Genomic DNA, 14,541 nt, shown 5'->3' with positions numbered 1-14,541 from the left:
TTTGCGTGTGTGTGTCAGTTTTTATAGTTATAAACACAGCACTAATGTTTATAATGCTGCATAATCTGTTACTATTTTTATGAGAATCCTAGTAATATTTCTTTTACGAAAAGCTATTCAATTTTTGTCCCCAGATAATACGACAGCTGCTTACTCAGGATATAATTACACAGAAGCAGTTTGATGATTTCATGAAAGCAGAGCATGAGGTAAGTAAATGAACATGATAAACAGTAAAATAAATATTTTGCATTAGTACTATACATTTTTATATGAGTATTGAATAAGTGACATTGTTATAAAAACTCCCAGTATTGAACAACTGAGGACTGCTCGAGACAAATAAGGACCAAGCTGTTTGGAGTTATTTTTAGATTTTACATCAGATTTGTTATTATTAGCTTCTTTCCTATGTCATATTTATTGATAACTTTGATACAGTAAGTAGTCCCATCAGACTGTTAACAGAGTTCAGTTCAATCTTTTTTATAAGGAGGATCCAAAATATCAGATAGAACATCAATGGGAAGGCAAATATAAAACTTAGATTTGTTAGAAGGAGTGTGATGCTTTTGTAAAGAGAATTGCATACAAGATGGTTACCTATTTTAGAGCACTGCACCAGTGTTTGGCATCTTTATAAAGTGTGCATGATAACAGACATTGAACAAATTCAGAAATGTGCTTCTAGGATCATAGTAGAGCAGTGTAGCCTATATGAAATTGTGGCAGAGAAGCTTAGGCAGTTTAATTGAGGATATTTACAAGAAAACCTATATTATTCTCTCATAACCTTGATGACTACATTGAGAGAACCACTGTTTAATAAAAAGTGTACAGTAGTTCTGCTGCCTCCATTGTATATCTTTTGTGGGGTTCATGAGAATAATATGAGAGAAATTAGGATGCGTAGAGAGACATATACATAATCATGTTTCCCTTCCTCAGTATGCAAATGGAATAGGATAGAAAGTCACATATACTGCCACATCTTTGTATCATCCATCATTATGTAGTGGTTATAATTACAAGTTGGTAACATATGGATAACTGATTATATTTCTGCCTCCTGCAATCAACATTTGACATTTGTGTTTTCTAGAAGGTGCTGAGACTTATTTATTTATGGTATACTGCAGCTTACTAGAACATTCTTTATATTTATAAACAGGGGCACTTTCTGCTGATACATGCAGTTCAGTTCCATGTATACCTTTGAGTGTGATCAATAAATGTGCACTCAGTGTGAAGTTTTGACAGTGTTTATGAAAGGGATAGATTGCTACTCACCACGTAGAAGAGATGTTGACTCACAGGCAGGGGCAATAAAAAGACTGCTAAACATGTAAACCTTGGGCCAAAAGGCCTTCTGCTAAAGTAGACAACACACACACACACACACACACACACACACACACACACATACATTCGCTCAAGCACAGATCACACGTATATATGACCACTGTCTCTGGGCATGTGTGAGTTATGCTTGCGAGAGTGTGTTTGTTGTCTGCTTTAGAAGTAGGCCTTTTGGACTAAAGCTCACATTATTTTTATTGTGGCTGTCTGCAATTCAGCATCTCCCCTGCATGGTAAGTAGTAATATATCCCTTCCATAATATTGTTATTATTCCATCCTGGATTTTCCATTGTTCAATTTGAAGTTTTAGGCCTTGTGATGATGCAGCTTTTTGTAACTGGTACTTGATTTCAGATTCTGCACACATAGTTTGGTGGAAGAGCTGGGTATCGCAAACATCAACATTTCCATCGCACCCATAACAGTATGGGGAAGCTGTCATCTTCATGGACAGGAACTAGAATACAAACAGCACATTCCTCCTAGATTCTACATTGTCAAGGTACCAATGGACACTAAAGCATAAGTGAGTCAGGTGTCCAGCTGTATTTTTGGAAGATGCTGCCCAGGATCTAACAAAATGGCTAAAGAAATTCTCTTTGTTTGCTAGATACAGTAGATAGGATGTGTCTCACATATATTTTTGCTTGATTGATACAACACAGCAATGGTTTGAGAACAACAAAGAGAAGCTTAAGAACTTGGAGAGGTCAACATTGCTCAAGAACAACTGACAAATAGAGCCCAGTGCCAAGGGGAGACAACACAGTACTATACACAAAGTGTTGTGGCACTATGTATCACACAGTGAATGAGAATATGAGGAAAGCCGACTAAATTTCATGTCTGTGAAGGATGTCTATCAAATACTTCTTTTGAAGGATGTCACCACAAGAGAGGCTTTCATTAAATGGTTCCAGAACTTTGAGACAATGCACCAGGTAAATATGATGAAAGAGGTTTGAAAGGCTTCAAAATGTCATAGTGATGGCTGTCATGAATGATCATCAAGATATTGCATAGCTCATACAGGAAATAGTAAAAGAAGATGGGTTTATGACATCTGTTACTGTCAAATTCCAGAGAGCCAGAAATACCAGTGTTAACTATTGAGCCCAGCAAAAAGGAAATACAATCATTAATTCAAACATAGGTTTGTCTGTCATTGGCATCAATCTCTACAAGACAAACCAACAATGAGAAATTAAATCACAAACCCTGGACTTCTACCAGCTCCATTCCCACTCCAGGTTGGACTACGCTTACCAAACACCAGTGACAATATGCAACCAGCAGGGCCCCAGATTTTGGACCCCCCCATCTGGGCAAAGCACCCACGGGAAACCATGGAAAACTGAGAGTGAGGTCAGCCAACCTGGCTTCCACTACACAACATCCTAGTTCCTCAACAACATAGAGAAAAGGACTACAGGATGATATTATTCCATTTTGAATGTCCTGCACATGCCACACACTACTAGGAAGAAAGAAGACTGTTCAACACTGCAAGATGTAAAGAACAGGGCAGTTCTACACTCATCATACAACTGCAGATGATGCCAATTTGTGGGACAAAGCTAATAGCTGTACCCTGATCAAGGTCATTGTCCATTGTGCCGCAGTCATTCTGTATTGCCATTCATAGGTGTCATCAGTTTTCATAGACATCAAAACCAGGAATATTAAACAAGCCAGCCATCTATGGAGGTGAACCCATGGTGCACAAAAATCCTCCATAGATAACCATTGACAAGGCATCAGGAAATGAAACTGATGTTGTCACTAATGATCAACTTGTCTAGGTGGTAGTCATTGTCTGTGCTATCAAATGTTTATTGTCTTATGTTTGGAGATCCAAAAACTCAATGTTGCAAATGGAAAATACTTCCAGCCAATGGGGACCTATATTGTGGGAATAGTGGTCAATGAAAGAATGCAGTGCTTTGAATTTGTCATTTTCTCAGAATGTAACTGCAGTGTTATACTTGGATGGGCTTTATTCGGGTACCACAATCATTCATAAGCTGTGGAAGAGTGGAGCTCCAGATTAGTGAAGTTATTTTGACAAGATTCTTTGTGATTGTCTACCACTTTGGACTGAACTATAGTCAACCATCTGGATGCTTTGTTAGACTGTTATACTCTAGACAACTTCAAAAAGATACTCAGCCTCAAAAAAGTGATGATCATCTTCGTTACAAGTGGACAAGGAGAGCTCTTGACCACCATTTGCCATAAACAGTAGCAACTCACCTCTAAGTGTGTGTGCAAGGGGTAGGCAAAACTGTCCTCCTGGTAGATCCACATAATGCCTTTAATGAAGAATCATATTAAGGTATCACTACCGACTAACTGTTGCAAGAATCTTCTACACAGCCAACTTGAGGGATAATGTTGGCACATGTTAGCCATTATGTGTCAGTTTTTGGTCACATTCAACTCCGGAGAGAAGACAAGGCAATCCACACAACCCAGAGTGAAGTGCTATCTCGACACTGGCTTCTCAATTAAATGGTGCTAATTTGGGTTGTGTCCAGCTGAACAGCAGTTAATTCGAAAGGAAATGGAGAAGGTGCTGCCAGTACAATGTCATTCATTCATTTTGTTCTTTTGAAGAAGGAAGGTGGCACATAGTGTTTCTGTATTGATCACCTGGGCTGAACAAAATCACTAAAAGTGATGCAAAGTAATTGCAATGAATTGATGACACCTTGGACTGTAGGAAGAGAGTGAAGTAGATATGCAGACTGGCTAGTGGCTGATCAAATTTGGAGAAGACGCCTGGGAAAAAAAAAAACAATTTTCAAAACACCTAATGGTTTTGATAAGTTAAAAATTATGCTGTTTGGTTTAGCGCATCTTTGATTGCATAATGGACAGACTGCTTAGACATCTTAAATGGACAGAGTGTCTTTTGCTGCCAGGATGACATTCTGTTTCCTCAAAAACATCTGAAGAGCATTTGAGACATTTGAAAACTGTTCATGACACATGTCTGCACCTAAATTCAAAAATGTACCTCTTTGGTCCACAAGGGAACAAATTCTTGGGGCATGCAGTTAACAGATATATAGTGCATCCGTTCTGACAAAAAATGTGAGGCATAACATATTTTGCAACTCCTCTGAACATTTGTGATGTGAGAGGCTTCCTTGGAATATACTCCTATTACAGAGGATTTCTGAAGAATTTCTTTTGCAAGGCCCTGCCACTGTAAGAACTGCTGCAGGGAGATACCAAATATTCTTGAAGCTAAGAGCAATAAAGATCTTTCTGTGTCCTGAAGGAGGTACTGACATCTTCACAAGTGCTAGCAATTTTTGGTGAGAATGCTGAGACGAAACTACAAACTGAGGCTAGTAGTTTTGAGATGAGTGCAGTTCTTACGCAAATACAGGGTGGAACTGATAAAGTGATCCCATGATTCCTTATGCTTCCTGAATACTCTCCAAGTCCCACAAGAATTATTCTCAGACTGAGAAAGAGTATCTTTCGGTATGGGTAATCAATAAATTACAACCCTATTTATGTGGCAGACCATTCAAAGTAATGACTGCCCACCATTCTTTGAGCTAGGTGATGAGCTTGAAATATCAATCAGCACAACTGGCAAGATGGGAGACATAACCAGATTTTCTGTAGAAGATTTGATATTGAAGTATGGAGTACCTTGTATAATGACCCTGCCTAGGATTATTACACATGTGAAATCTGGCCAACAATCTCAAGGTGGAAGAGGAATTTGACTTCCCAATTGCAGAGAGAGTGGAAGACCCATCAAAATATATCAGGTAATGACTGTACACCACTTTGGGTGAGGCTACCAAAGCCTTCTGTTTCTCCATGTCAGGGATGTTCTGAACTTATCTTCTTGGGCTAACAGCCTCAGTTGTGTAACTGGACGAACACTAACCATCCCAAAGAATTTTCCTTTTAACTCAAGGAATGGATCACACAATTGAATTATCAAATTGAGATTGCCTCAGGGGGACAATTTCCTGTCGACCAAAGTTGACCCATGCAGCAGGTGTTTGTATTCCGGGAGATCAGCTCAAAAGTGGGTAAAGGAAGAGTCAGAGCTCCCAAAGCCCTTGAAAAATTTAAAATTAAAAGTATTTTGGAGTGGAGGCCATAAATGTACGGACAATGACCAAGACTATGAAATGGGACCTCCTCTTTATAGATAAAAAATGATTTACATAAACATGCTGCAGTCAAAACTCACTGAAATAGTAACAGTTCAGATGGATGGTTTAACTTTGGTAGTTAACTTTTTCTTCCTCAGTATCCAGGAATTCTTCATAAGAATAGGATTTGGATATATATTCCATTCGGTGTGCTAAATGTATTGAGTAAAAGATACACCTTTATACATTTTATTACTTAAAGCGACACAAGTGGTCCATTGCTAATATTAGATCAACAGTGAAACCTGAATGCCACAAATGCCACTCTTATATATATTTTCAAATAATTACTTGGCTGTTATTACTATAATTTTTAGATATTATAGTTAAAAATTACCATGTCATGTTAATCTGACATCTGTACAATTTTATCAATATTATCAGTTTTTCTTTCTTTTACCCAGGAAGTACCTTTTGATCACTAAATGTACTGTACATTACTGTAATTGTGCCAAAGTATAGCACATTTATATGGACAATGTTCAGACAGACTATTATGATAGTTATATGTTCTACATTTGGTGGATCATATTTGACGAACGTGTTTTTTTTATCCATTGATGTACACTGTTTTTCTCCTGTGAAGGCAGGTGTAATAACAGAAACTGGTAGAGAATATACATACAATTGCTTTCAAAAAATTTAACACATGTAGACAGTCACCTACAAAAAGTTTTATATTGAAAAAAGTTTGGAAGTTGTCTGAGAATATCAGCTTAAGAATATATGGTAAAAATTTCAACAAACAACCATGAAGGGAAATTTTCAACAATCGGTAATTTTCCTACTGATAAATCATGATCTTTCTGGGTTTTCTCAGGAACCATCCATGAACAAATGGTGCTGCAAATCACTTGACCCCTTATGTTTGTCATCAATAGAACCCAAGATACAATACCTGAAAAATCACATTCTCGCATGTGGCCTTTTGGGACACATTGGTACCATGCAAGTCGTGTATGGACTGGTAAAAACAATATCCACATATGCAGAGATCAGATACTTTAAGGCAACAATGAGAAATGTGGTATTACATGCAGCTGAGGCAGTAACACTAAGAATAAATTGTGCTGAACAACTAGAGAAAGAAGAGAGAGAAATACTGGGCCCTAAAAGATTTTGTGAGAAAGCACAAAGTCAATATAGAGAATTCAAGCTGAAAAGGCGAGGTTTGTCAGACATGTAATCAGGATGAATATGGATAGAATCATGAAAAAAGTATGGGAAACAATGGGGAGGACAAGAGGAAAGATAGGAACCAAGTCAGTTGGTGAACTCTGGAAGGATTGATCAGAATTTGAGGTCAATTTGGAAGAAAAGGAAAATCAGAGAAGCGAGTGCAGACTGACACATATGCCAGAGATCGATGACAAAGAATGATACAGGAAAAGGATAGAATGTCACTAGTGGAGCAGACAGAAGAAGGGGATACTGACTATCTTCCAAGGAGGAAGAGGTAGTGGGAGGAGAAGAGGAAAATGCAATCCATGAAGTGGCTGCCCATAGTCGTGTCCTACTGAGGACGATAATGCAAGAAGAAAAAAAATATGCTCTTTGGTCCTACAAAAATGTTTCAGCCAAGACTGGTGTCAGAAGTAATCTCACAATACAACAGTGTCCACAGGGTGACAACTGCCTGCCTAGCACCCACAGACTAGCAACTTTAGAGATATTAATTAGACATTATCAGGTATCAGATGTATTCAGTATGTGTTGATATTGAACAAAGAGACTGGGATACATTATTACCTGTTGTGACAGAATGCAGCAAAGCAAGACATTGTAGATTTCACATATTTTTTCCTGATCCATGGTTAAGAGGCTAAGACGAAGATGAAGAAAATGCTTCCTGCTCAGCCTGACAATGTTCTGAATGATTCTTTAGTTTAAAAATTTTTAATCAATTTCTGGAAACTATGAACTGAATTGTTCCTCAATATAGTCCAAGGGAACCTGAAAAATAAATAAATAAATAGAATACATCAAACAGTTCATGACTGGAATGTAAGAAGCAAGGACATTGAACACCCAGGGTCAGTACCACAAATGTTATAAACACGGATCAATAAGCTTCAATCCAGGTGACATAGTATGGATTTTTATACATGTGCAGAATGTTAGACTATCAGGAAATAAAGTAAAACACTGCTTTGCCTGTGTCACATTTCTTAGAAAGACACGGTTGATGATCCTATATTGTTGAAAGCTCGTCCATATGCTTCACATGAAGCCCTATCATAGTACATTATGGGTTTCCAATACACAGGTCATAAAGACTAACCCAACATTTTAATGCCTGAATTGAAGTAATTCCTTTTAATAATTGCAATCCCCATGAGAATGTGACAACATGACTAGAACGTGAATATTTATCACAACCTCCACCTGAAGGACCACTAACGACAGCTCTGAGAAGCTCTAGTTTACTCTGAAACAGCAATGCTGCACTGTGTGCTTTGTGGTGTAATGGTTGTAGTTGCTACCTGGAAAAGTGCGGGTCACTGGTTTGATCCCCAACTTATGCAATTGTTTGTAATTTGAAGTATGTGGTTTCTAGAAGGTTCTGGAACTTGCTTACGTGTGCGATCAGCAAATGTTCTTTCAATGTGATGTCTTGTTGATGATTCGACTCTCATAACTGATAGTTGATTGTGGATTCTACGCAACAATACTGATATGACGTAGAAAGTTTGTAGGGTTTGCACAAAGCCTTATTCCAAGACAGTGGTGCAATGCATACAACAAAAATTGTTCCTTCATACTTTTTACTGTACCTCTCATGCTTCTACTGTCAATATTTAAAATTTTTTAAAAAATTGACCTTTTGTAACTGCTTAATGTGGAAGACTACTGAACTCTTTATGTTAATATTTTAATTTGAACATCTTTACTTTGTTGTTGTCTTACAGCTGTTAGGTGCATTGTTTCAGAGCTGCAAAGTAGTAGTAGATAATAGTGACATTGAATTTTGAACTGTCAGCTTCTGTTTCAGACTCAGTTATGGAAAACGTGACAAAGCTCACCAAAATTTCTGAAATTTGCGTTTTTGCTCATTCTTGCTCTAACTCGGGTAATGAAATCCCTACAATTTGTCAGTTGTTTACTATTTAATATGCACAGTTACCTATATTCAGTAACTGTTCTTAATTTCAGGTTACAAATGAAGTAAAACAAACAGCTCATAACAATGCAGAACTTGTTACCTCCAAAGCAGTTAATAGCAGTAGAGCAATATGGGAAAAGGAAGAAGTGACTGGTTTAGACTTCAGACTGACTGCAGATGTTGATGACAGAGTTACATCACTTAAAGGTTTGTTGTTTTTCTTGTAGATATAAAAAAAATCAAACTAAAATAATGGAATAATAGAAATATCAGGATGAAAATAATAAATAAAAAGGAGAAAAGCCAAGTACTTGCTTTGGCTAGTTGATGACTGGCTCATAGATGCACCAAACAGTACAGAGGCTTAGCCAACTTTTGAGCTACTTTTTGTTCTAGTGTAAGTACACATAACCATTCCCACAAGTGGTATGTATCAGTATCTGTGTGCTTGTGGTGAGAATATCTATTTCAATTAGAAAAAGACCTTTAAATTGAAACCTTGTAACTCCTCTGTAATGTTAGGTGAGTCTGTGAGCCATGCACTGATAAACAAGATGTGAGCAGTTGACTTCCTTTATTTTATAAATTTTTCATTAAAAAGTCCAGTGATAATTTTACCTTCATACAGGTAGAAGGTCAGTAACACCAGATTTTTTTTTAAATTACAGATCATCTGTTGAAGGAAAATAAGGGAAATGGGTTAAAATGGCTTCAGAAAGTTCTTATTGACATCTGTCACATAAAACTTGCAACAGAGAATCATCAGATGGACAATGAAAAGGTTATTCTGGAACCTGTGGCCTACTATTGTTCATGTAAGTTAAATGATGTTCAAATATATGAACTTATTTTATTAACAGCTTGTGAGCGCTGTGGGAATTGTTTTATTCATCACTCCTTCTTCTTCTTCTTCTTTCTTCTTCTTACATATCTAGGATCACTATGATGTCTTCCCTCATGTATCAGCTCAGTGTGTTAAAAATGCTCAGAATCACAGTCTGTAGAATACTGCACTGTCTAGTGCTTGGACTGCAGTGTCATATTAGTTGACATGGAAATGTAAAAGCTAGTAATTTTCACATTTTACATGCCATTACCAGGAATTATTTCAAATGTTATCATTAACTTTGTAGAGGATTAAAATTTCCTAATAGAACTAGGAAGACATTGTATGTTGATGGTACACCACCATCTTTACATGAAATTGTTACACAGAAGAAATTCTGATCATTTGTAAATGGTTTAAGTGGTGCCAAAGTTAGTGTCCAGTCACCCATGGGCAAGACAAGAACTAAAACCGTGGGTAGCAAAGCAAAAGAGAAATGTTTAACTCTGTTACCAGATGTTCCTTTACAAAGGAAAACCCAAGAGTATTGCCCCAATCTAATCCTCATATCATTGAAAGGATGAGTGAAACAGATAGTAGTGTCAATGGCATTGAGAAGCAGCTGAAAGCATTTAAAATTGAACAAAGCCCCTGGGCCCAATGGAATCCCAATCAGGTTGTATACCCAGTTGCAGCTGAATTAGCCTCTCTGTTAATTATAATGTATCACAGATCCCTCAAAGAAAATCAGGGCCCAGTAGTTGGTAGAAAACATAGGCCACACGTCTACGAGAAGGGTTGCAGAAGTGATCCATAAAGCTACAGTCCAATATCCTTGACATCCATTTATTGTAGAATCTTAGAACATATTCTGAGCTCATGTGTAATGAGATATCTCAAGCGAACAATTTTGAAAATGTGGATCATGTGACGCATAATGTGCACGATTCTCACATGACATTCTGTAAGCGATGGGTCAAGGCAGCCAGGTTAGATGATATCTGAAAAGCATTTCACCCTGTACCACACCTACACTTATTATCAATGGTATGAACAGCTGGAGTACCAGGTGAAATTTGTGATTAGATTGATGATTACTTGGTACGGAGGATACAGCAATTATCTCAGATGCAGAGCCATCGATAGATGTAGAAATAACTTTGGGTGTACCCCAGGGAACTGTGTTGAGTTCCTTGCTGTTCGTGTTGTACATTAGTGACCTTGTGGACAATTTTAATAGTAACATCAGACATTTATCAGATAAAGCAGTTATCTATAATGAAGCACAGTCTGAACAAAGCTGCACAAATATTCAGCCAGACTTTTATAAGTTTTCAAAGTGGTGCAGAGATTGGCAACTTGCTTTAAATGTTCAGAAATGTAAAATTGTGCACTTCGCAAAATGACAGAAACATAGTATACTATGAATACAATATTCCTGATTCACAGTTGGAATTGGTCAATTCATACAAATACTTGAGTGTAACACACTGTAGGAACATGAAATGGAATGATCATATAAATCCAGTCATGGGTAAAGCAGGTAGCAGACTTCAGTTTATTGGCAGAATACTAGGGATATGCAATCAGTCTACAAAGGAGATTTCTTACAAAACACTTGTGTATCCACCCTAGAATATTGCCTAAGTGTGTGGGACCCTGTTCCAAATAGGACTAACAGCAGATATTGAACATATAAGGTGAGGCTATAAAATAACGTGGCTAATGCCGACAAAGAGTAAGTATGCGTGTGTGAAAGATGAATGACCAGTAGCTGTGAAGCGGGAAGCCATCTCAGTTGAATGCTGCCATCTCTGGTGTATGTAGACAAATCATTGTGCCATGGCCTTCATTGGTGTAAGATCTGTTATTTTGTTTTGCCAGAAAAATATTAAGTGTAATAACAGAGCAACATATCGTCATAAGGTTTCTTGTGAAACTAGGAATAACTGCTACTGAAACCCATCTTTTACTAATTTTTACTAAAAGAAGTATGTGGCAAAAAATGTTTATCACATACATAAGTGTTTGAGTGGCTCAGGCATTTTCCAGAAGGCTGAGAAGACGTTGAAGAAAACTCATGCCCAGGACACTCTTCAACATCATCAGAGTAGGTATTCTGATTTGATCTGACCATCAGTCAAGTATTCCGTCAGTTGCTGAAACCATAGAAATTGACAATTAATGCACAAGGCAAATTTTACATAATAAATTTAATGTAAAAAAGTGTGTGAAAGACTGGTGCAAAAAATTCTCATGACTGAACAAAAGGAAGCCCATAACAATGTTTGTACTGACACTTTGAATATCATTGAAAATGATCATAATTTCTTCAAAAGAGTGATAACATGTGATGAATCTTGGCTTTTAACTTATGATACAGAAACTAAGCTCCAATCCAGGCATTGAAAGGGCCCAAGTTCACCAAAAATGATAAGAGCTCGAATGAGCAAACTGAGATTCAAAGCATTGATGATTGTCCCCCTCCTATACTGTATTCTTGGAATTGTGTATCTTTACTGTGTCCCTGAAGGTCAAACTACTAATCAACATTACTGCCTTGAGGTTCTTGCTCAAACCCATGATAAAATGAAGAGAAAAGACCTGAATTTAGTTCTGCATTAAGACAATACACTGCATTGTCTGTTAAGAAGTTTCTAGTGGTTTACAGCATCCCAGTGTTAGACCATCCACCGTATTTGCCTAACCTAGAACTTTGTGACACTTATCTATTCTCCAAGATCAAATCTGTATTAAAAGGACCAAAATTTCAGTCCACTGAAGCAGTGAAAGAAGAAGTGGCACACGTCATCTAGAAACTCACAAAGGAAGAGTTCCAGCACTGTCTCCATCAATGAAAAATTTGCTTGGAACTTTGTGGGGATAGATGAAGGTGTATATTGAGAGTGACAGTAACTAAATATGTGAATTTTTTAAATAAAAAGTTTTACAGCAATAGTCTTGTTATTTTGTAGCCACACCTCGTATACAGAAAAGAGAAACACGAATAGTCATATGTTTGTCTGACCTGCGGGAGAGTGTCACAGATATGTTCAAAGAACTGAACTGAACTGGCAGACTCTTCAGGGTACACAGAAACTACCCTGAGAAAGTCTACCAACAAATTTTCAAGAACCGACTTTAAACGACGATTCTAGGAATATACTACAACCCCCCCCATATTGCTCCCGTAAGGATCACGAAGACAAGATAGATTAATTACAGCACACACAGAGGCATTTAAACAATCATTCCTCCTGTGCTCCATAAGTGAATGGAATGAGAAAAAGCCCTAATAACTGGTAGAATGGGACATGTCAGTACCATCTGCCATGCACTTCACAGTGGTTCACATAGTATACGTGTAGATGTAGAAAAAATAATTAAAAATAAGGAGGGATAACATTGTGAAACTGCAATAATACATTTTTAAAAGTTTGACTGTCACATGTAATTTCCATTTTTCTAACATATGTCTATTCATTTTATCTTATTCTGCATCTCACTGGTATTGATTATATAGTCAATTTCTGCTAAGATGGAAGTGACATTAATCAATAGGTTCCTGTTCCTTGATCATTTAACTGTTCTATTGTGTACATATCCAAGTAGTGCTTGCTCAACTCTTATTCTAAACTTCAGCCACAGTTTCTCTACATGCTCCTGCCCAAAGCCAAATGTTTCTCTTTGGTTGAATTTTCTGATTTTGAGAAAACTGAAGGGTGATCTGTTTAATTGTTAAAAACCATTAAACAGCCAATATAGCATAAAATATTTTTTAATTTAAGATAACTGGCGTCAACAGACTATGCTGTCATCTGCAGGTCTTAAAATCTTTTCTTGTAAAACACACTCATTTTTTGCTGACCTCACACACAAGATGTCAAGTGAATAAAAATAGCACATTATAAAAGGTTTGTAATTGCTAAAATATTTTAAAATATGAAGCCAACCCCCCACTCCTCAGATACTACACACTGATCTTGCCAAAAGCTGAGAGGCACTAATTTACTGTATTGTGTTACATATTAAATCCCAATTACAAGCAAGAGTTGAACGTCAAAAATCATCAAGACTCTGACTATGCCACCGTCATAGCAGGGTGTCCAATTTATCTTGACCACCTAAATAACTGTTTGTCCAGATGCAAATTACAAAATGTTTCAAGCAAATGTTCTTTAGCCATCAGGGGGACATCAATCAGCAAGATTGCCTTTGTTGTAGCTTTGTTTTTTACAAAGGTATGAACAGCGGTATGACTTTTTTAAATGACACCCTGTATTTTTTATTTGGTAATTCATTTCGTCTCCTAAAGACCTATTCAAAAATGTATCACAGTGTACCATTCACTGAAACACAACATTATTAATTACATAACACAACATTCACGTTGACGCTCCCAGCGCTTAGTGCAGGTACTCTGGATAATGGAACATATCCACATGCTGACGTTGACAGAGGACAAATGTAAACATAAGTAGAATGCACACCTGTCATTCTGTCAACCATCGTCAGTTGAAGTGTTGTGTGAGTAGAATGTGCACCAATGAAGAGAAAGTAGAAATGCTACTCATCTATGGGGAATGTAAGTAAGCAGAACAGTAATTGCATTACTGTTTTCTTATCTATGGGTAATTTAGTACAGTAGTTTAGTCCTTTTAAATACTGTTTTGTAGAGTAGCATACAGTAAAGGCTGTCCTTCCTATCAACTGCATCCATATAATTTTTCTTTTATTGTTGTTGCTGAAGGTAGGCGAAATGCTACACAGGCAGTGGAGCTGTACAGAGAGCAATATCCTGACAAGAACCCACCTTCCTGACAAATGGTTTCTCGTCTTGTTGTGACGCTTCAGGAAATGGGAAGTTTAAACCCCCAATAACGCAATCGTCGTAGCACTCACACAGACGAAGCTGCCGAAGTTACTGTTCTCACTTCCGTTGCTATGAATCCCCATGTGAGCACACGACAACTTGAACTCAAGATTGGCATTCCTAAAACCAGTGTACATCATATTTTTACATGTCACCAGTTCCATCCTTACCATGATCACCTACATTAAGAAT

The 14,541-nt window shown here is 37.3% G+C and overlaps 1 protein-coding gene across 4 annotated transcripts in view; it reads left to right on the top strand.

Moving 5' to 3' along the window:
* Positions 1-14,541, top strand: part of LOC124592677 (protein timeless) — a 396,167-nt gene that overhangs the window by 340,912 nt on the left and 40,714 nt on the right. For all 4 annotated transcript variants that reach the window (XM_047131864.1, XM_047131861.1, XM_047131860.1 and 1 more), the window contains 3 exons: positions 135-209; positions 8,701-8,857; positions 9,319-9,465. In XM_047131864.1, coding sequence (XP_046987820.1) covers positions 135-209; positions 8,701-8,857; positions 9,319-9,465 — 379 coding nt within the window. The remainder of the gene's footprint in view (positions 1-134; positions 210-8,700; positions 8,858-9,318; positions 9,466-14,541) is intronic.

Source organism: Schistocerca americana, chromosome 2 (assembly GCF_021461395.2).
Source record: "Schistocerca americana isolate TAMUIC-IGC-003095 chromosome 2, iqSchAmer2.1, whole genome shotgun sequence".
NCBI lineage: Eukaryota > Metazoa > Arthropoda > Insecta > Orthoptera > Acrididae > Schistocerca > Schistocerca americana.
The sequence above is the reverse complement of the archived record's forward strand: the minus strand, read 5'-3'. Positions and strand labels throughout refer to the sequence as shown.